At 42.0% G+C, this 23,760-nt stretch overlaps 1 protein-coding gene across 2 annotated transcripts in view; it reads left to right on the top strand.

Annotated features, from left to right (window-relative positions):
- tusc3 (tumor suppressor candidate 3) overlaps nucleotides 1-23,760 on the top strand; it is a 187,261-nt gene that overhangs the window by 94,277 nt on the left and 69,224 nt on the right. For both annotated transcript variants that reach the window (XM_057844578.1, XM_057844579.1), the window contains 4 exons: nucleotides 4,247-4,364; nucleotides 12,930-13,070; nucleotides 13,175-13,315; nucleotides 13,432-13,521. In XM_057844578.1, the coding sequence (XP_057700561.1) occupies nucleotides 4,247-4,364; nucleotides 12,930-13,070; nucleotides 13,175-13,315; nucleotides 13,432-13,521 (490 nt within the window). The remainder of the gene's footprint in view (nucleotides 1-4,246; nucleotides 4,365-12,929; nucleotides 13,071-13,174; nucleotides 13,316-13,431; nucleotides 13,522-23,760) is intronic.

Below are 23,760 nucleotides of genomic sequence, written 5' to 3' on the forward strand. Positions count from 1 at the left end.
CTGGAGGTGGGGCTCGAAGGCAAGCGTCTGATGGCCGGGCCTGTCCCAATGGGGCCCGGCCGGGCTCAGCCCGAAAAGGTAACGTGGGTTCCCCTTCCCATGGGCTCACCACCTGTGGGAGGGACCAAAGGGGTCGGGTGCGTAGGGAGTTGGGCGGCAGCCAAAGGCGGGGGCCTTGGCGGTCCGACCCCCAGCTGCAGAAGCTAACTCTTGGGACATGGAATGTCACCTCTCTGGCAGGGAAGGAGCCTGAGCTGGTGTGTGAGGCAGAGAAGTTCCGACTAGATATAGTCGGACTCTCCTTCACACACAGCTTGGGTTCTGGTACCAATCCTCTTGAGAGGGGTTGGACTCTCTTCCACTCTGGAGTTGCCCATGGTGAGAGGCGCGGGGCAGGTGTGGGCATGCTTATTGCCCCCCGGCTTGGCGCCTGTACGTTGGGGTTTACCCCGGTAGACGAGAGGGTAGCCTCCCTCCGCCTTCGGGTGGGGGGACGGGTTCTAACTGTTTTTTGCGCTTATGCACCGAACAGCAGTTCAGAATACCCACCCTTTTTGGAGTCCTTGGAGGGTGTGCTAGAGAGCGCCCCCTCTGGGGACTCCCTCGTTCCCCCTCATGGGGACTTCAACGCTTACGTGGGCAACGACAGTGAGACCTGGAGGGGCGTGATTAGGAGGAACGGCCCCTCCGATCAGAACTCGAGTGGCGTTCTGTTAATGGACTTCTGTGCTCGTCTCGGATTGTCTATAACGAACACCATGTTGAAACATAGGGGTGTCCATATGTGCACTTGGCACCAGGACACCCTAGGTCATAGTTCGATGATCGACTTCGTAATCGTGTCATCGGACTTGCGGCCGCATGTTTTGGACACTCGGGTGAAGAGAGGGGCGGAGCTGTCAACTGATCACCACCTGGTGGTGTGTTGGCTCCGATGGCGGGGGAAGATGCTGGCCAGACCTGGCAGGCCCAAACGTATTGTGAGGGTCTGCTGGGAACGTCTGGCAGAATCCCCTGTCAGAAAGAGTTTCAACACCCACCTCCGGCAGAACTTCTCCCTTGTCCCGGGGGAGGTGGGGGACATTGAGTCCGATTGGACCATGTTCCGCACCTCCGTTGTTGAGGCGGCCCATCAGAGCTGTGGCCGTAAGGTGGTTGGTGCCTTTCGTGGCGGCAATCTCTGAACCCGCTGGTGGACACCAGCGGTAAGGGATGCCGTCAAGCTGAAGAAGGAGGCCTATCGGGCCTTTTTGGCCTGTGGGACTCCGGAGGCAGCTGATAGGTACCGGCTGGCCAAGTGGACTGCAGCCTCGGCGCTCGCCGAGGCAAAAACCCGGACAAGGGAGGAGTTCGGCGAGGCCATGGAAAATGACTTCCGGACGGTTTCGAGGAAATTCTGGTCCACCATCCGGCGCCTGGGGAAGAGGAAAGCAGTGCACCATTAACACTGTGTATAGTGAAGATGGTGTGCTGCTGACCTCGACTCAGGACGTCGTGAGCCGGTGGGGAGAATACTTCGAGGCCCTCCTCAATTCCACCGACACGCCTTCCTTTGAGGAAGCAGAGTCTGGGGACTCCGAGGTGGGCTCTTCGATCTCTGGGGTTGAAGTCACTGAGGCGGTTGGAAAGCTCCTCGGTGGTAAGGCTCCAGGGGTAGATGAGATCCGCCCGGAGTTCCTAAAGGCTCTGGATGTTGTAGGGGTGTCGTGGCTGACACGTCTCTACAACATCGCGTGGACATCGGGGACAGTGCCTCTGGATTAGCTGACTGGGGTGGTGGTCCCCCTTTTTAAGAAGGCGGACGGGAGGGTGTGTTCCAATTATAGAGGGATCACACTCCTCAGCCTCCCTGGTAAAGTCTATTCAGGGTTGCTGGAGAGGAGAGTCCGCCGAGAAGTCGAATCTCGGATTCAGGAGGAGCAGTGTGGTTTTCGTCCCGGCCGTGGAACAGTGGACCAGCTCTACACCCTCGGCAGGGTCCTCGAGTGTGCATGGGAGTTCGCCCGATCAGTCTACATGTGTTTTGTGGATCTGGAGAAGGCGTTCAACCGTGTGCTTTGGGGAGTTCTGTGGGGGGTGCTTCGGGAGTACGGGGTACCGAGCCCCTTGGTAAGGGCTGTTCGGTCCTTGTACGACCGGTGTCAGAGTTTGGTCCGCATAGCCGGCAGTAAGTCGAATTCGTTCCCAGTGAGGGTTGGACTCCGCCAAGGCTGCCCTTTGTCACCGATTTTGTTCATAATTTTTATGGACAGAATTTCTAGGCGCAGCCGAAGCGTTGAGGGGGTCCGGTTTGGTGACCTCAGCATTGAATCTCTGCTTTTTGCAGATGATTTAGTGCTGTTGGCTTCATCAAGCCGTGACCTCCAACTCTCTCTGGAGCGGTTCGCAGCTGAGTGTGAAGCGGTTGGGATGAAAATCAGCACCTCCAAATCCGAGACCATGGTCCTCAGTCGGAAAAGGGTGGAGTGCCCTCTCCGGGTCGGGGATGAGATCCTGCCCCAAGTGGAGGAGTTCAAGTATCTTGGGGTCTTGTTCACGAGTGACGGTAGGAGGGAGCGGGAGATCGACAGGCGAATCGGTGCAGCGTCTGCAGTAATGCGAACTCTGCACCGGTCCGTAGTGGTGAAGAAGGAGCTGAGCCAAAAGGCAAAGCTCTCGATTTACCAGTCGATCTACGTTCCTACCCTCACCTATAGTCACGAGCTTTGGATCGTGACCGAAAGAACAAGATCCCAGATACAAGCGGCCGAAATGAGTTACCTCCGCAGGGTGTCCGGGCTCTCCCTTAGAGATAGGGTGAGAAGCTCGGTCATTCAGGAGGGACTCGGCGTCGAGCCGCTACTCCTCCGCGGAGAGAGGAGCCAGCTGAGGTGGCTCGGGCATCTGGTTCGGATTCCTCCCGGACGCCTCCCTGGAGAGCTGTTCCGGGCATGTCCCACCGGCGGGAGGCCCCGGGGACGACCCAGGACACGCTGGAGAGACTATGTCTCTCGGCTGGCCTGGGAACGCCTTGGGATCCCGCCGGAGGAGCTGGTTGAAGTGGCTGGGGAGAGGGAAGTCTGGGCTTCCCTGTTAAAGCTGAAGCCCCCGCGACCCGACCCCGGAACAAGCGGAAGATAATGGATGGATGGATGGATGCACATAGGACTTGTGTTTAAATGGGATGCACATGGGTGATAAACGCATCATACCATAACTATAACCAGGTGAAAAATACCTTGTAGTATTTCATTGTAACAACAAAATCAGTTGCAGCACTTCTGCATTCAGAAACTGTCATATTAGTTGTAATTTCGCCTCATTTTGGTCACTCAGGTGGCCGGCGTATCAATCTACACCTCATGTTAACAGTGGCTGCAATGATCGTTCGAATTTTGTCCACAAATGATCAACGAAATGATATGAATATACAATCGTTTAGTTACATCCTTTAAGTTTAAAGCCTCGAGCCACATCCTTAACTTATTGTCTGCTGCTGGTTTCGATTTAAGGCATATGGCGGTGTACATCCACACTGGCACTTTGATCAAAACATTCCACTTCCACGCTTGAGTCAATCACGCACAGCACAGAACGTCCCGGCGCCTCATCTATGTCATGCTGAATCCATTTTTGAAGATTGTGTGGCTTCCTCTAGATCTAACAACACAAAAGGCAATCTAACTCTCGACACTTTGTAATATTAATGATTCAGCAATCCAACAGCAGCAGTTGCAGCAGTGAACTCTCTCTCTTGCTCTCATCACTGGCGCGCGTGCCCAGTCTCACGTTACACACACACAAGGACCCAAATGGGACTGCTTATAGCTGCCGGCAGAAATTGATTATCAAATTAGTGGGCAACTAATTTATTAAGCGATTTTAATCGATTAGCTGTTGCAGCCTTAACATTCACTGATATTTCCATTTGGAATCTTATATTTAACAAAAAAAAAATAGGTAGGTAGGGTCGTGTTTTTTTTTTTTTGTTTGTTTGTTTTCTGCTATCTGTGGCGGAGCTTGCTCCTGAGCCCGGTGAAAGTGGGTGATTATTTCAGAAATTTTGTTGTGCGTCATTCAAAAGCATTGTTTATTTATGGAGCTGTGTTTCATAATGTATGCACTGTAATTTACTTGGCAACAATAGTATTGCAACTATTCTGATGTTTAATTTGACATTTCTTAGCAACTACAATTAAGGTTTAAATGATCTTGTACAAAGTGTTTTTCCTCCTTCCTATTGTGTTTCACATTTTACATCATGCAGACAAGCAAACGAGGAGTACCAAGTCCTGGCAAACTCATGGCGCTACTCATCTGCTTTCTCAAACAAGCTGTTCTTCACTGTTGTGGACTATGACGAAGGAGCAGATGTTTTCCAGCAGGTTAATGTTGCTTTTATTCTTACCATTTGAGTGTTATCAAATATCAATTCTAAAATTGACATATTTTACATTTTTTCAAACTTTCTCATAATGCATATAAATATGTGTGGCTGCCCAAGTTCAAATTTTTCAAACTGTTTATTTTAAAACAACTGCAATGATATCTGGAAACATGAATTCCACTGTCCAAAATGTTAAGAAACATTCATTCATTCATTCATTGATTCTCCGAGCTGCTTATCCTCACGATAATTATAAATGCAGATTGAGGTAACCTCTGAACACTATCAACTACCATACAAGTATAAGTTTCTATCGTGAAGCAGTTAAAACAGTTTAATAGACTTTAAACACTTTATGTCACATTAGAAACCAATGAAGAAAAGTTATAAGCTGTTGGTGTACTTCCCAAGCCCCTAAAAGACCTATGCATTTTGCCGAAATATGTTATTGTATTAACCCCTTAATGCCATATGTGGCGATTCAGCATCAAAGTGTTTCCGCTCAAAATGCGGCCAAAATACCGTCTGCCTTTGTTCACTGCCGGTCGATTTATTGCAAACACATGCCTAGGAACCTACTTCAAGCAATAGTTTCAGTCGGGTCTGACCAGAAACGACACCACATCCTTTTCCCGGACCGCGATGTTCAAGTTGTGAGTCACGTCGAACCTCTCGTCACCTACTTGACAAATTCGTCCGATTCAGGGTAAGTAAGCTGAAATAAAAAAATATGTACAGTCTTATTGTGTACTTGTGTCGCTAACACGAGGAGATAGTTTCTATGACGAGTATTTTTGAAGCGCTTTGATGATTTTGCTTTGTCGCTTTTACGCCACAGCCGGCATCAAAGGAAAAGCACCATCCCCCTCCCCCGCCACCCCGCAAACGTAAATGCGCTGTTTGTCGGCGGTTTGCAACACTCGCACACCTTTTGTGTATAAACTATCACTCTCGTTATCATCTGTAAACATTACAAAAGTAATGTGTTGCATAAAAAAGGGCATTTGTAGTGATTATTTTTCTGTAGAACAAAAAAATGAATGCATCCTTTGTATGCCACGGTGCACACGTGTGCCTCCATGTCGTTACGCTTTTAGACACATTTTATTTATTTCACGTTTTATATCATCTGTTGACATAACAAACATAACGTGTTGCATAAACAATGTAATTGCTATTGATTTATTTCTCTAATAAAAAATGAACACAGCATGTGCTGCTATCAAACAGAAGTATATGTATGTTGATGGTTTTCAACACATTTTATTTTGAAATTATAACCGTAATTTCTCTTCCTTATTTTTCTGCAGAAATACAAATGGACGCAGCAGCTTTTTACGCTAAGCAAGCACAATGGACCAAAACTCCCCCTGTGGAGAGTGATGAGAGTGCTCTCAGTGAAAGTGAGGGCAGATGCTGATGGGCCGCCTAATCCACCTCCAACCATCAGTGCTGCACCTCCAAGAGCTACTACATCGAAAAGAAACAGGATACCTTGGAGAACTGTAAAACAGCAGAACTCTCCAAAACTTGTTCATGTTGTACTGGTCCAGTATAACTCGAATTCCGATAGTAGCAGATGCCATGACCCGAGACAGATGGGAAGAAATAAAACACTTCATTTATGTGAGAACATGGCACCCAACAAAGCTTTACAAAATTAGATTACTAATTGACACACTTCTCCCCAAATTTCAAGCTCTCCCTTAGGACCAAATGTTGTGTGTAGATGAGCAAATGATTCCTTTCAAGGTCAGATTGAGCCTAAAGCAATACATCCCCGAAAAGCCGTACAAATGGGATTCAAATTTTTTGTGCTTTGCGACACAAGAGGTCGGTGCACTCATTTGATGTACTCACAGGGAAAGTAGACCAAGCCAACCAGACATAGGAGCCAGTGGTAACATTGTACCGAAGGCTCAAAATGCGCAGCAACGTTCCAAACCCCCAATCTGTAAGGGGCAGAGCGTTTTCAAATGTGAAAAGTGCAATGTACATCTGTTCTTAAACAGAAACAATAATTGCTTTTCTGAATTTCACAAGCAGTGAAAAAAGATTTATCAATAAAAGTGTGTTCAGATTTGAGATGGGAACATGTGCCTTTTTTGCCATTTGTTTTACTTAATTGCCTGTTGTCGCTAATCGGCATCATACCTAAATGTATGCCTATTTTATGGGCTATTCAAATGATCACTTTCAATTTAATTTAGCATCTATTTGAAGGTAAAAACACACCCGAAACATTTTTTTTATTATTGGAAATAAATTTAGGCATTAGGCAAGGCAAGGCAAGGCAAATTTATTTATATAGCACAATTCAACACAAGGCAATTCAAAGTGCTTTACATCGCATGAAGACCATAAAAATCACATTTAAATCAACACAACGTAAAAACCAAGACAAATGATCGCATTTAATCACAGAATAAAAATAAATAAATAAAAAATAAAACAAAAATAATAAAGCAAAAACTACTACTACTAATAATCATTGAAATCAGTAATGGAGATAAGCACAAGAGGAATAGAAGGCAGGTAGGTTGAAATATATAGACATTTATGGATATGCAGTGCCAAACAAAAGCGTTTTTAGCCCTGATTTAAAGGAGCTAACAGTTTGAGCATACTTCAGACGTTCGGGTAACTTGTTCCAGAGGTGAGGAGCATAATAACTAAATGCTACCTCACCCTGCTTGGTTCTTGTTCTTGGAACATGCAGAAGACCCGTTCCAGACGACCTTAGGGGTCTAGATGTCTCATAGGAATCTAACAAGTCAAGCATGTATTTTGGTCCAAGGCCATTAAGTGTTTTGTAGACGAGCAGTAGTATTTTATAGTCTATCCTTTGACTCACTGGAAGCCAGTGTAGCGATTTCAAAACCGGTGTAATGTGGTCCAGCTTCCTTGTATTTGTGAGGACTCTGGCTGCAGCATTCTGTACTAGCTGCAGCTTCCTGACTGATTTTTTATCAAGACCTGTAAATATACCGTTGCAGTAGTCCAATCTGCTGAAAATGAATGCATGCATAAGTTTTTCCATGTCTTGTTGAGTCAGAAGCCCCTAAATCATGGTTATATTTTTTAGGTGGTAATAAGCGGATTTAGTGACGGACTTTAGATGGCTATCAAATTTTAGGTCTGAGTCAATAATTACGCCAAGGTTTCTGACTTGATTTGTAGCTGTAAGTGACATTGTGCTAAGTTGGCTGCTTATCTTTGACCTTTCCTTTTTTGGCCCAAAAATGATCACCTCTGTCTTCTCCACATTTAACTGGAGAAAATTCTGGCACATCCATTCATTGATTTGACGAATGCATTTACTCAGGGAGACTAAGGGACTATAATCATGTGGGGACACAGAAATGTACAGTTGTGTGTCATCTGCATAGGCGTGATAGGAGATGTCATACTGTTCCATTATCTGAGCTAACGGAAGCATATAGATGTTAAATAAGAGTGGTCCAAGAACTGACCCTTGAGGGACTCCACACGTGAATTTGGTTCGTTCTGACTGATAGTTTCCAATTGACACAAAGAAATCTCTATCATGTAAATAGGATGTGAACCACTGAAGAATAGTGTCAGTAAGCCCTACCCACTGTTCCAATCTGCTGAGTAGTATGTTGTGATCAACCGTGTCAAATGCGCTGAGATCCAATAGTAGCAGAACAGATGATTTGCCTGCATCGGTATTCCGACGAATATCATTTAGGACTTTGATAAGCACGGTCTCGGTGCTGTGTTGTGGCCGAAATCCAGACTGAAATGAGTTAAAAAGATTGTTTTGCATCATAAAAGTCTGGATCTGTTCAAACACAACCCTTTCGATAATTTTCCCCAGGAATGTCAGATTTGATATTGGCCTGTAATTACTAATGGTTGAGGCATCCAGATTAGGTTGTTTTAGGAGAGGTTTTATTACTGCAGTTTTTAAAGTCTGAGGAAACTCTCCTGTTTGGAGGGAAGTATTTATAATCTGAAGTATGTCTGGGGCTATGCAATGAAAAACAGTTTTGAAAAAGTTTGAAGGAAGGATGTCAAGGCAGCATGTTGTGGGCTTTAATTTCGACACAATTTCTGTTAAAGTGGCATAGTCCAGGAGGCTAAACTGTCTAAGATTGATGTGGGGGACATTTTGGGAGGCGTTTAGTGTAACATTTGTTAATCCGGAGTTGCACACAGTCTGTCTAATCTTTAGTACTTTGTGTGTAAAGAATGCTGCGAAATTATTACAGGACACCTCAGATGCCAATTCCTGAGGTATTGATGCTTGTGGGTTTGTCAGTTTGTCAACAACAGAAAATAGTGTGCGAGTATTGTTGGTATTTCTACTAATGATCTCTGAAAAATATGATTGTCTAGCATTTTTCAGTTCCTGGTTGTATTTGCGAAGACTCTTTGTAGATATCATAAAAAACTAGGAGTTTGTATTTTCGCCATCTGCGTTCTGCTTGTCTACAAACTTGCTTTTGTTTTATAGCTAGTATGGCATTTCTTCAGGGTGACCTCTTCTTTCTTGACAAAGTTTTTGTCTTAATCGGGGCAATAGTGTCCATTACAGTCATCACACTGGAACTGAAACTATTTACAAGTTCTTCCTCTGGAGCTATTGTAGGGGTTAATGGTGAGGCATAGGCCTGTGTGAATAACGCACATGTGTTATCACTTATGTAACGCTTCCTAATCACCTCTGTTTCCTTTTTCAGAGGATGGACAGGGGTGGTCATTTTAAACATAATGCAGTAGTGATCAGACAGAGCAACATCATTCACTGTGACCTCAGAGATGTTAAGACCTTTGGATATTATTAAGTCCAGTATGTGCCCTCTGTTATGTGTTGGAACTGTGACATGCTGAGATAAACCAAATGTATCCAAAATATTTAAAAGCTCTCTAGCACATCCTTCTTCAGGATTATCAACATGAATGTTAAAGTCACCCACTAAAACAACACAATCAAAGTCCATGCAGACGGAAGACAGTATTTTGGTAAGCTCATCAAAAAACATTGTGTTATACTTCGGTGGTCTGTAAATTGTTACCAAGGCAGCTCTGCAAGGGCTTTTTAGCTGAATGACAATATATTCAAAGGAATCAAACTGACCACATGTAATATTCGTGCATTGAAAACTGTCCCTGATCAGACTGGCAACCCCACCTCCTTTCTTATGGGTTCTTGGCGCACTAAAGAAATTGAAGTTTGTGGGGGTTGCCTCAATCAGAACTGTCGAACTCTTATCTTGATCTAACCAAGTTTCTGCTAGGAACAACATGTCAAGGTTATGTTTGCTGATAAAATCATTAATCAAGAAAGATTTGCCAGCTAAAGATCTAATATTTAGCAGAGCCAATTGAAGATGCCAGACTGGATTCACTGGTGAGTTTTGGGAATGACATACTATGCTTAACAGGTTGGCAGAGTTGATTGAACGTTTTTTATTTCTCACCAGCCTAGCCCTTTTTTTGTTGTTTATCACCACTGGGATTGTTGAGCATACATACTGTACTCCATAAGGCCCCGGCTTTTGCTGGGACAGAACAGTCTTTGTAATGTTGTCACAGCCTGGACCCGGTGCACATCATATTGGTGTCGCAAACATGGCTTCCTCCATAGAAGGATAATACCGTGTAGTTCCAGAGTTGTAGTGCTTTGGCTTTGCCCCGAGAGAATTCCAGGGGAGGCTGGTTGGTTTGTTGCCATCTTCCCCTGGCACCTGTCGGGTGTGACAGGTACAGGGTGGAAGCGAAGACATGAACTTGAGGAGATCAAGAGACTGGTTAACCTTGCTATCTAGATCCATGGAGTCCCAATCAGGTTGACTCATTATTCCATCTAAACTAAGTCGTCGGCGGGGTGGCTTCCGGGACTGTGGGGATTTAGGCCTTGATGAGGCCTTAGCCTGACTGAGTCGGCGGAGTGGTGGCGTCTTGGAGTGTGAGGATTTGGTGCTGGATGGGGCCTTATCCTGGAGTCGGCGGCGTGGTGGCGTCTTGGAGTGTGAGGATTTGGGGCTGGATGGGGCCTTATCCTGGAGTCGGCGGCGTGGTGGCGTCTTGGAGTGCGAGGATTTGGGGCTGGATGGGGCCTCGACAGCAGAGGATTGCACGGTCGGGTCGTTCTCCTCCTGTTGAGCTGATGGAGCCACTTCTTGAGTCTCGTCTGAAGGGGGTCGATCACCTGCTACCAGGGTCTCCTCCCGTTGAGGCAGTGGAGCCTCAGCAGAGGAGGGTTGGTCACAGCCTGGCAGGGCTGGCTTAGTCACTTCCCCTTCAGCGACTATCGGCTCCATTTTTGACATTGATCCTGCATGCACACTGTCTGATTCAGCACTCATCCCAGCCACCATGTTTATCCGATGTTTTGGGACAGCTTGCCTCCTTTCCTCGAGATAAGCAGACTAAGATTAAGGGGTTAAAACAAAAAACAACATGGAATGCTTTTAGTTACTGTGATCTAGTAGCAGCAATCTTGGCAGGAAAACGAGACAGGGACAGACATACACATACTTTCATACTTTAATCATGTCATCATTACTCATGGCGTTATGCAATTTTGTCTGCCCAGAATTGCCAGTAGCCATGGTTGTTGTTGTTCTTGTCGGTGAAGACTACGCGATCTCGTGGGAGGAAGTGGAAATGCAGAGGAAACTACGGCAGCTTAGATAACCAAATTGGTTCGGTTTTGAAACAGGAACGCACCGATTTGAATGTTTTTAACATCGTTTCAACCAGAAAAGTCGGTTTCGGTTCAAAATCCATTAACGGAACAGGCACATTTTTAGGTGGGGTTAAAAGAGCACAAGGTTTTGCAAAAAAAAACAATAACTAGACACTTCTGACAAATTGAATGATTTGTGTAATTTAACAAAGTGGAACATTCTGATACGTTTTGTTTTGATTTTGGAGTTTTGGGTTTGAGTTATGATCTTCTCTATCTCACACACTAGTATTTGTGACCGATAGCAACCTTGGCAGAGTGCTACTGCTTCAAAATCCAGTCAAGGCCAGCAGTTTTGACCAAAATTGTTGTAGGTACCTGTTTCAGTGGCATAACACAAATGTTCTCTCTTCAAAGCACATGCTGTTATAAGACGATTTGACTTTTATTCCCTCATCCATCCTCACAACTCTTATTAAGAGTGACACAATTTTTAGGACATCATTTAAAAAAATGATAATGAAAAAATGCAAATGAAGCCATTTTGTTTATGGTAGATTAATTATAGATATATTATCAGCAAAGGCAGTGTATCAGTGTGATAAGTGAAGAAATTAAGCAAATGTGAATCTGTTGGACGTTCTCATGCTGTGCGGCTGACTGTCTATCATACAAAAGTCCTGCTTTAGTGCAACAGGTCCTGGAGGCATAGAAGGCATCAAAGCGGTGATCAAATCATAAGATTATTGCAACATCTTGGAGCAAAATGCCTTAGCCAGTGTCTTAAACTAGTTTTCAAGGCACAGATCTCAGGCTGAAGAAAAACTACCCAGCAGCATAAAAAGCATAGTTGGAAAGGAAGCAATAAGTCTTGACCTAAATAACTATTGAAATCCTTTGGAGAGGTAACACTTTCTACTGTGGGGGGGGGGACTTCAGAAAACTTTTAAATAGCTTAAACACACAGTAATAGGAAAATGGTTGCGCGTTCTTGCAGACACATTCAAGAGGATTCCAGAATTTGGCCTTTGCACTGGAAGTCTTATTTCTATATGTACGTTTTGGATATTTATACTGTATTTTGATGGAAATATTTTGCATTTCAGGTAGAGCCTATTTTTCCTGTATTTAATTATACAGTTGTGTTTAAATTAGGGCCGTCAAAATTATCGTAATATCGGCGGTAATTCATTTTTTAAATTAATCACATTAAAATATTTGACGCAATTAACGCACATGCCCCGCTCAGACATATTTACATGACAGTACAGTCAAATGCTCAGTTGTTAATTGTGTTTTGTGGAGTTTTGCTGCCCTCTGCTGGCGCTTGGGTGCGACTGATTTGATAGGCTTCAGCACCCATGAGCATTGTGTAAGTAATTATTGACATCAACAATGGCGGGCTACTAGTTTATTTTTTGATTGAAAATTTTACAAATTTTATTAAAACGAAAACATTAAGAGCGGTTTTAATATAAAATTTCTATAACTTGTACTAACATTTATCTTTTAAGAACTACAAGTCTTTCTATCCATGGATCGCTTTAACAGAATGTTAATAATGTTAATGCCGTCTTGTTGATTTATTCTTATAATAAACAAATACAGTCCTTATGTACCGCATGTTGAATATATATATCCATCTTGTCTTATCTTTCCATTCCAACAATAATTTACAGAAAAATATGGCATACTTTATAGATGGTTTGAATTACGATTAATTGCGATTAATTACGATTAATTAATTTTTAAGCTGTAATTAACTCGATTAAAAATTTTAATCGTTTGACAGCCCTAGTTTAAATAACTGGAACTTTGGGGAGACAATAACAATCGACCTACATAATATATTGTCTATAATAGCTTTATTTAGTACTTTTATGATTAATTTTCCTTTTTTTCTAGCTAAACATGAACAGCGCACCAACCTTCATGCATTTTCCAGCAAAGGGAAAGCCAAAAAGAGCAGACACATTTGACCTACAGAGGATTGGCTTTGCTTCAGAGCAACTAGCCAAATGGATTGCAGACCGCACAGATGTCCAGGTATGTCGTCCACAAGAGGATTGCGTGTTGGCAGGGTGAAGGAGAATACTCTCTTTAGGAAACGCACAGTTTTTACAAGAATTGTTTCATATCATCCTTTCTAGATTCGCGTCTTCCGTCCTCCTAATTATTCTGGGACCATTGCTTTGGCTCTGTTAGTGTCTCTTGTCGGAGGTCTGCTTTACCTGAGAAGAAACAACTTAGAGTTTATATACAATAAGACTGGATGGGCCATGGCAGCACTGGTAAGGACAAAAACTTTGAACATATGGTAAATGGATTTTCAACCTATTTCTATTACATAATTTGATGATGACTTCTTTAACATCTCTTCTTTGTTTATACCACTCTTTTGACACAGTGTGTTGTTTTTGCAATGACTTCTGGTCAGATGTGGAATCATATCAGAGGCCCTCCCTATGCTCACAAAAACCCCCAGAATGGACAAGTTGTGAGTATCGCATTTCGCTTGCAGACATACATACACATAGAAACATGCATAGATATGCAATGCCATTAGTTCTTTTTCTTCCCATAGTTCGAACTGAACGTTGGGCCGTCCCTCCTGAGTAATAATGCACTGCCACCTGCTAGCAGTTCAAACCTAGGCCAGTGTGCCAGTTAGAGCTGTCCCGACTAGTCGACATGGTCGACATCATCGATGACGTAAATCTGTCGACGGTTAATGAAGGGTTAAGAAAATATATGCTTGGAAATTTCAGAATGTCGGACGTTCGGTATGCAAGTGGGGAAAGTGGCACAAAGCCAAAAAAGCGCACCAGTGTCCAAAACATTGACTTATTTTAGAGGGTACACTGCTGTGTCCTATCTCTTCAATGCCAAGCTTGGCTGAACGTCAGCTGTGAATAACGCTTACGCTGTCACCCGGGTTTTAATTTTCAAAGACGACAAGAGTAAGTCCATCTAACTAACAAACGACATGTTTTATTGAAGTTGCTAAGCCTATCGCGATTTGCGATGAGTCCATTTGTCACAAGGTAAATAAAAATGAGGGCGATAATTTTCACGGCTGCGTTTTATCACCGCATGCGTGCGTGCACACATTTGTGCGTGTGTGTAGATTACACATGAGACTCTAGTTCATTTCACAGATGTTTATTGGTCATCAACACGCCGTAGAATTACAGTTCAGACATACAAAATAAGGAAACACATCTATATTAAACACTGCAAACATTAGATTTGCTACATTGAGGCTAATGGGGAAAAACCTAAAGACAACCTACTTTAGCCTGCAATAAAACTTTGGCAGTCTTCTCCAAAGCGCAAAGTTGCGGTTAAAAGGTGTAACTTCAAACTTGAAAAATCACTGGTTAACAGCATTTGCAAATGAAAAAAATGAAAAAAAAATATTACTGACACCACATGCAATGACAAGAAGCACTTTTTTTGCGGAGTGTAAAGCTCAAGTTAGCTGTTTAGCGAACGTAGTTCCGGTGAACATTTCAAAGTAAAAGCATGTCATGCTCGTCATATAAATAACGATTTCTGAAATTAATCCCACATACTTCAGAATTCAGATTCTACACTAAGAATACCTTTAAAATGACAACCTTTATGAAAAATCTGATTGGCAATGAATAATTATTATACCGTAATTATTATACTACATTGCTATATTAGTTTAAAAAAAAATTGGATTAGTCGACTAATCGGGAGAAAATTAGTCGTTTGGGACAGCCCTTGTGCCAATATGAGTGTCTTCTACAGTTGTCATTAGGTGTTACTTTGACTATAGAGTAGGGGGTAGGAACCTCTTGGTACCTCACTTAACGATACGGTTTGTGATATAAAGCTCACAATAACGATGATCTCACTATATGGTGATACGGCGTTTATCAATGGATTGGTCATGAAATCATTCTAGGATATTCCATAAACTTAACTAACAGTTGACGAGACAGCTCCTACAGATATTGTGCCATGGCTTCCCATAGGGGGCCAGGCCAGGCAGAGCGTTGTGACGCTTTCACTGCGATAAACTCAAACGCATGCTACGTTCTAACGCCAGATTTAGGTGGAAACGAGACAAAAGTTTTAGTGCATACAAGGAAGCAGCAGTTTCTCAAGAGTGATTTGAACGATGATTCATGGTAATTATTATTTACTTTGAAACGTGAAAAAAATGAATGGAAAATATTTACGTAACTTTAGCTTGAAATATAATAATTTTATATTGCTCATGAAGACTCATATATGCCTAAGGGAGGTGCCTATTTTGGTTTTAGGTTGCTTGCGGCTTTGGTTTTGAAAATATTTGAATTTTAAGTTTTTGAAAATAGGCCACCCTACGGAGCCCTGCGCCCCGTTTCCTGTCAACTGATAGTGAAGTCTATGGATATTATACAAAACAGCTTGTTTTACTGTTTATTAGTTGTTTCCATCCTTCTGCTGTGAATTAGAATGGGTTTATCACTAGAAGACATCCAATTCATTTGAACTAGGAGGGTTCAACATTCGTTCATTTGCTGCCATCCCTCCCACTTCAAACAGATCAGATGTCTAAGGCAATCAATGGCAAACCATTGAGTTTCATTTGGGGGCACTTCAGGTCATTTGCTGTTGATTTTCAGTCATTTCCTGTTGATTTTGGGTAATTGCAGGAAAAATGTAAAAAAAAAAAAAAAAAAAAAAAACTGTGAATGCTGTAATTTGAAAGGAACGGACATTCATTTACCTCTTCCAGTCAAAATGGATTGGGCATCTAGCGCTGTCAATGGCAGCCATAGAGTTAACAGAGACACTATTACAATTATGGTTGAAGATTTTGGTAGCAACTTGTTAGTCCCTTATTTTTTTGACGCATTGACACCTTTTTAAAATGATATATCAATTATTGGCAGGAGCATGTCCATAACCTTTTGGAATACAGTGGTACCTCGACATACGGTCGCTTCAACACACGATCTTTTCAACATCCGACATAAAATTTGACTCGACATTTGTTTCTACATCCGAAGACATGTTTGAAATACAAGGATTTATGACAGCGCCACAGTTTCTGTTTTTCCGGAAGACTGACGCACGGCGGATTGTCTTGTGAGAGAAAACACAGGTTCCAAGGTTAGTGCAGACTGTGAAAAGGGAACTAAAGATGGAAATGATGAATATGAGCGTAGTGTACGCATCCATCAACTGGCTCAACAATACGGCAGCAGAATGTCTACGATCTCGACGGTCCTCCTCCGACCTCTGTTCGCCAGTCTTTATAAGTTAAAGTGCGGAAGACAGGATAAAAAAAGTTTTAAATAGCATTATTATGTGAATTAGAATCATATATTGAGACGATTCGACTATATAGAACAATTTGGCAAAGAGCAGATGACACTTTTAATCCGCCGTTTAGCCACGCCTACCATTATAGGGCTCTAGCGTCCCCAACAGGAGGATGACGTCGGCAGGGTCATGGTTTCATCTGATTTAGAGTTCAACCCATTGAGGGGGACTTATTCAGAACGAGGAAAATGCGATGAAGAGAGCTGCAAAATGTCATTGTTTCAGTCTCGCTACTCCAATAAGTATTTCTCCCATATAGCTGAATAAATGGTATGGTCATGACAAATTAGTCTTGTACTAAATGGAATATGAAATGTTAAAAATGCATTTATTCAGTACGACATGGCAAAACTGTCAACTTCACCTTTACCTTGGCACCTCCCGAACGATATTTTATGCCACTGTAGTAGGTCAGGCTTTTGACATTTCCCTGGCCCCCAGCTTCCGCGAATGTAAACAAACCAATAGGCGTGACAGCTAGCCGACATGCTAACCCGAACCGAGTGATGTCTCAGTCTTATTTTCGCTTTCGAAGCGAAATATCACACAAAACTAGCCCGGTGTTCTGCCAAAATCTGCTACATCGGCAAAACGTGCTACATTAGTCGGATTTGACACCCAAAGTACTACCGTGCCCTCAAAAGTTGTTTTGTTTAGATGCATACAGGAATAACGTACTAAAAAAATGCCTACAGAAAATACTTAAATGTAGTTGTATCAAATAAGGACGGTTTAAATACGCTACGTGACTAATGTGGTCAACTGCTTCAAAGCTAACACAAAAAAACACAATGGTATTGGTATTAAATGGTATTAAAATGATCCCAGTATTTGACATATTACAAAACACGATGTTTACTCACTTCCTCGTAAGTCCAATGGTCCCGCAGTAGTAGGGCTTGTTTTGGCCAATATCCACCGGTGAACGGGAACCTTTTGAAACCCAAAAAGGCTCACACGCCTCTCCCTGGTGCGGCAAAATTTTTCTGCAGTCGTTTGGCTGGCTTGATGCAAAAAATAAACTAATTCATCCGCAAAATCAATCCGCAGTCCATCTGCATGCTATAAAGGAATGCTGTATTGAGAGACGCTGACCCGGGTGACGTCACATTTGCATTCGCTTTCCTAAACCCAAGACAGTCATTTTAATGGAGCGGGATTTGAAAATTGAATGTATAAAACAATCGCTTCTACACACATCCAAGTCCAAGTCCATTTCATTCAGGAGCATAAAACACCCCGTGAAATATGAAATAAACATGCTTTTTGGTGTCATACGCACTTTAAGGTAACAATTACTATTGTGGTAACATCGTCAAAGAAATTGCCAGCGTCCTCAGGTATCGAATCGTTTATTCCATCGACTTGTGCAACCTCTACCACAATCTCTATCTCACTGGCACGTCAGCCATGTTCAGGTACAGCAGGCAAACAACATCCGCCACCTTAGAACCTGATTCATTACATTATTACAGGAATTATTATAATATTATTCCGATTTTTATTTATAATTTATTAGTTTAGCAGTATTAAATATTTAGTGTAGGTTTTCTGGCTGTGGAACGAATCAGTGGAATTATAATGTATTTTTATGGGAAAATCCTGTTCGACATAAGACGATTTTGACTTCCAAACAAGGTGCTGGAACGAATGAACTTCGTATGTAGAGGTACCACTGTCCAAAGTATCACAATATACAGTGCCCTGCAAAAGTATTCGGCCCCGTTGAATCTTGCAACCTTTCGCCACATTTCAGGCTTCAAACATAAAAATATGAAATTTAATTTTTTTGTCAAGAATCAACAACAAGTGGGACACAATCGTGAAGTGGAACAACATTTATTGGATAATTTAAACTTTTTTAACAAATAAAAAACTGAAAAGTGGGGCGTGCAATATTATTCGGCCCCTTTACTTTCAGTGCAGCAAACTCACTCCAGAAGTTCAGTGAGGATCTCTGAATGATCCAATGTTGTCCTAAATGACCGATGATGATAAATAGAATCCACCTGTGTGTAATCAAGTCTCCGTATAAATGCACCTGCTCTGTGATAGTCTCAGGGTTCTGTTTAAAGTGCAGAGAGCATTATGAAAACCAAGGAACACACCAGGCAGGTCCGAGATACTGTTGTGGAGAAGTTTAAAGCCGGATTGTGATACAAAAAGATTTCCCAAGCTTTAAACATCTCAAGGAGCACTGTGCAAGCCATCATATTGAAATGGAAGGAGCATCAGACCACTGCAAATCTACCAAGACCCGGCCGTCCTTCCAAACTTTCTTCTCAAACAAGGAGAAAACTGATCAGAGATGCAGCCAAGAGGCCCATGGTCACTCTGGATGAACTGCAGAGATCTACAGCTGAGGTGGGAGAGTCTGTCCATAGGACAACAATCATTCGTACACTGCACAAATCTGGCCTTTATGGAAGAGTGGCAAGAAGAAAGCCATTTCTCAAAGATATCCATAAAAAGTCTCGTTTAAAGTTTGCCACAAGCCACCTGGGAGACACACCAAACATGTGGAAGAAGGTGCTCTGGTCAGATGAAACCAAAATTGAACTTTTTGGCTACAATGCAAAACGATATGTTTGGCGTAAAAGCAACACAGCTCATCACCCTGAACACACCATCCCCACTGTCAAACATGGTGGTGGCAGCATCATGGTTTGGGCCTGCTTTTCTTCAGCAGGGACAGGGAAGATGGTTAAAATTGACGGGAAGATGGATGCAGCCAAATACAGGAACATTCTGGAAGAAAACCTGTTGGTATCTGCACAAGACCTGAGACTGGGACGGAGATTTATCTTCCAACAGGACAATGATTCAAAACATAAAGCCAAATCTACAATGGAATGGTTCAAAAATAAACATATCCAGGTGTTAGAATGGCCAAGTCAAAGTCCAGACCTGAATCCAATCGAGAATCTGTGGAAAGAGCTGAAGACTGCTGTTATCAAACACTCTCCATCCAACCTCACTGAGCTCGAGCTGTTTTGCAAGGAAGAATGGGCAAGAATGTCAGTCTCTCGATGTGCAAAACTGATAGAAACATACCCCAAGCGACTTGCAGCTGTAATTGGAGCAAAAGGTGGCGCTACAAAGTATTAACGCAAGGGGGCCGAATAATATTGCACGCCCCACTTTTCAGTTTTTTATTTGTTAAAAAAGTTTAAATTATCCAATAACAGTTGTTCCACTTCACGATTGTGTCCCACTTGTTGTTGATTCTTGACAAAAAAAATAAAATTTTATATCTTTATGTTTGAAGCCTGAAAAGTGGCGAAAGGTTGCAAGGTTCAAGGGGGCCGAATACTTTTGCAAGGCACTGTATCATCATTTCGATATTTTGTCACACCACTACTCTACAGACAGGTCCGAGTCATCCTTTAGGAAACAAGGGAGCTTTATCATTTTGCAGTTAGTCACCGCCCCCCCCCTACTTTTTTTTTTCATAGCATGTTTCCTCCTCAGTTTTCCACAAAGACAAAATAGCTTGGATCGTAAAAGTAAATAATAAATATTTAATCAATAAACACTTATCTGTATTGTGATCAAAAACACTTTGGAAGACATTTCAAATGCTTGCAGACGAAAACAGACTCAATTTTGGCATGAAAAAAATTGTTTAAATAGACATGATCCAACTGATCCGCTATTGCTGCAAAACCAAATTGCCTCTCACCAACATTCAACCAAAATGACAAAATATTGCTATATTACATTAACTGTAGTTTTGTAAGTACCCCTCATATTTTTCCATTTGCCCATTTTCGCCCTTCTTTCTCCCACCGTCGCTATCCTCAAATGCCTTTTTCCCTCTGCTCTGGCAGTCAATGCCTGCACCTGCCAGACAATATTAAAACGATATCTCTCTTACCATGTCTGTCCCCATTTTACTGCTAATTTTGTCTTACTTGTTTTTACATTCCAGTCTAATCTTCTGTTTCCTTCCCCATTTGCGTTGGCTTCCTCAGTGTAATTCTTTTAAAATGATTAGCGAGTGAAGCCAGGTAGACTTAATTGAAAGGATTTGTGAACTGACTGATAGTACTAGCGGGCAGATACCATTTGCTTGAGCACCTCACTGTAAAGGCAAGAAAATGCTGCCTTTTCATTTTTGCTTGCTTACATACACAAAGTGACAGATTTCAGTGGCCCGCCTACAAACAAATGTGGTACGAGTAATCCAATGGAATCAATGAAAACGAAAGAAGCACAATCACTCTCATTAGAAAGAATGCATGGAATATTAATTAAGCAATACAAAATAGACAAGACAATGAGCTGTTTAAATATTCAAGTGTGCATTTCTGGAGTCTGACCAACCACTTCTATGTACGCACACAATTATCCGAGGACATAAACAAATGTCTTGCCAATGTCCCATATTTGGGTCAAAACATTTATCGGCAACTGTCATTGTGTTAAAGAATACAGTTTCCTCCGAAAACAAAACAAAAAAAACATCAAAACACATATTTCCTAATGCATATTTCAGTTTTTTTGTTTTGTCTTTTTACAGTATGACATTGTTAGGTGTCGCAAGACATTTGGAAGATGAATGATTCAGTGTTTTGAACCAGTTTGTGTTAAGGCAGTATTGTAATAAAAATTCCTTAGGGCAGGTTATTGTAATAAAAATTCCATGTGGTAGGGATTGAACCCACTACCGTATTTTTCGGAGTACAAGTCGCACCTGATTATAAGTCGCACCAACCATAAAATGCCCAACGAAGAGAAAAAAAACATATATAGGTCACATTTTGAGGGGATAAAATCCAACACATAGAACAGATATGTCATCTTGAAAGGCAATTTAATATAAAAATACAATAGAGAACAACATGTCGAATAAATGTACGGTGCATGAACAACGAAATGCGAATATACTGTCTTCACCAGGACGCTACGACTCGGTCCTGGCTATACAGCGAACTCCCAAATGACGATGCTGGACGTCCGTATAATTTGCTGAATCAATTTGGTCCTCGATACCAAACAGGTTCGCATCAACGTAAATAAATGATAATTAGGTTGATTTACAGCAATGACATAAATGGTTAGCATGTGTTCGCTAGCATTAGCACATCGTTCAAACACCCACACAACTGGCTCTGTGTCCGATCGCGGGTGGAAAACACACAACAACAGAAAATATGATACACACAGGCGTTGCCTCTGTACAGATATTTTAAAAGCATAAACAATGAACGTAGGTTCACAGCCGTGTTTCTCTCTCGCTAACTCACTCACTCACTCCGAGCTACGTAGCTGTCCGTATTCTTCTGGCGTGTGAGCACTCTTCACGTAAACAAGTGTGAGTGCGCCCCCATGTGTGTGTGTGAAAGCGCCACAAACTAAAAGCATGCATTTCAATATAAAAAAAAAGTCAATAATACATTTGAACACACATTGTCAAAGGCAGAACGCGAACGTGGCCATAGCTATTAAGTTATTCAGATAACTATAGCATAAAGAACATGCTAACAAGTTTACCAAACCATCAGCGTCACTCCGAAACACCAAAATAACATGTGAAATTATATCATAATTTGTTAATAATTTCACACATAAGTCGCTCCTGAGTATAAGTCGCACCCCCAGCCAAAATATGAAAAAAAAAAGCGACTTGTAGTCCGAAAAATACAAAGGTCAACGTGGCGGGGTCAACCCTTCGTAATGACAGTTACAACTTGTAGTTGGATGATGTAATCACGTTTTGCTAACATGTCTGTTCAGGGTTTCCCCCTAGGATTTTTTTGAAGCTTTGGTGGTGGGCTGCATCAGACACGGACAACCCCACATGTCGTGCCGTGGTGAAATTGCTTCAGATCATGACTAATGAGAATTTTAATAACACTTGGAAAACATTTCCAAGGAGAACCATAACAAGGATATATTTGAAATCTTTCATTAGCTAAGCTAATGAAATATTTCGGAACATAACTGTCTACATGTACTAAGGGCCAAATAATAAATTTAAAAAATAAGACTATGAGATTAAAGTTGTACTATTGCTACGAGAAAAAAGTCATATCCTAACCCAACTTTACGTACATGTACCTTCACTGGGAGCTATGATGAAGCATTAGTATAAATCATTCTATGGATAGTAATTTGATGTAGATGAGGCAAGAGACAAAAAAGTCGAACTATTACTACGGGAATGAATGTTGAATTAATAGAACGGGAATAAAAATCGTATTATTACGTAGGACTAATGTAGCTGAATGAGTAACTACGTACTCTACCTAGCACGTTGCCGCCAACGTAGTCAGACGCAAGCTTGCAGCAGGAGAACCGATATGATTTTCAAAATAAAGCCTGTAAAGCAGACATTTCCAAAGTCCGGGCCAGGGGCCAAATGCGGCCCGTGGTCAAATTTCATCCGGCCCCCAGCCTCTGTCATAAAATCAATAACATTTGGCACAGACTTAATAAATTGGTCAGCAGTACTGCTACCAGCATATGAAGTAGCTTACACACTAAATGCTGCTCCTGATTTACCCACTAAAAGGCAGCAGCACTCCAAGCAACATTACCTCATGTGATCCTTTACTCCCAATTTTCTAAAATGGCGACAATCGACAAAAAAAAAAGAAAGTTGATTGCGACGGCAGACACTTCAAAGATAGGTGGAAATTGGACTATTTCTTCACTAAAATACGCAACAACTATGTCAGCCTCATTTGCAGAGAGACAGTCACTGTTTTTAAAGAGTTCAATATGAGGCGATATTACCAAAAAAGAGACGCTGACATGTACGACAAGATTACAGGGAAGATTCGTAGCGAGAAATTGAAGCAACTTTAAGCTAGTTTAACTTTACAGCAGCAGTATTTCACAAGAGCCCCTGTGTCAAAAGAGAATGCAACAAAGGCTAGTTGCGAGATTGTTGAAATAATTAATTAAAAATAATAATAAATGAAATGTGACACAAAGAATGGCTTGCTAAAATTTGCTTAAACATATTGTTCTACGTAAAGGACGTCAGCCAAGGTCGGCCCCACGCATTTTTACGACACAAAATCTGGCCCCCTTTGCAAAAAGTTTGGACACCCCTGCTGTAAAGGAACAATATGTATCTGATTTGCTGTTTCAGACGACTTCTGGCAAATTGTGCATACATAATGAGCTATATACTGTATATTCATTTAGACGTATTGTTAAATTATACAAATTAGAAATTGGAATGTATCTTTAAATGTTAAAAAAAAATCTCATGCAAGGCGTGGCGGCTTTTATCTTCGGGTATTGTACGGGAAACCATGCTGTGGAAAGTGATTTTGCACAGCAGACTAGTATCCGTTTATTTAGAGAGCTAAGGCCATCCCGAGAGACCCCCAGCACTCTCTTTTTACAGATTTTCAGCAACTGCCTTCTGTAAGGTTAG

Source organism: Corythoichthys intestinalis, chromosome 8 (genome assembly GCF_030265065.1).
Source record: "Corythoichthys intestinalis isolate RoL2023-P3 chromosome 8, ASM3026506v1, whole genome shotgun sequence".
Classification (NCBI taxonomy): Eukaryota; Metazoa; Chordata; class Actinopteri; order Syngnathiformes; family Syngnathidae; genus Corythoichthys; species Corythoichthys intestinalis.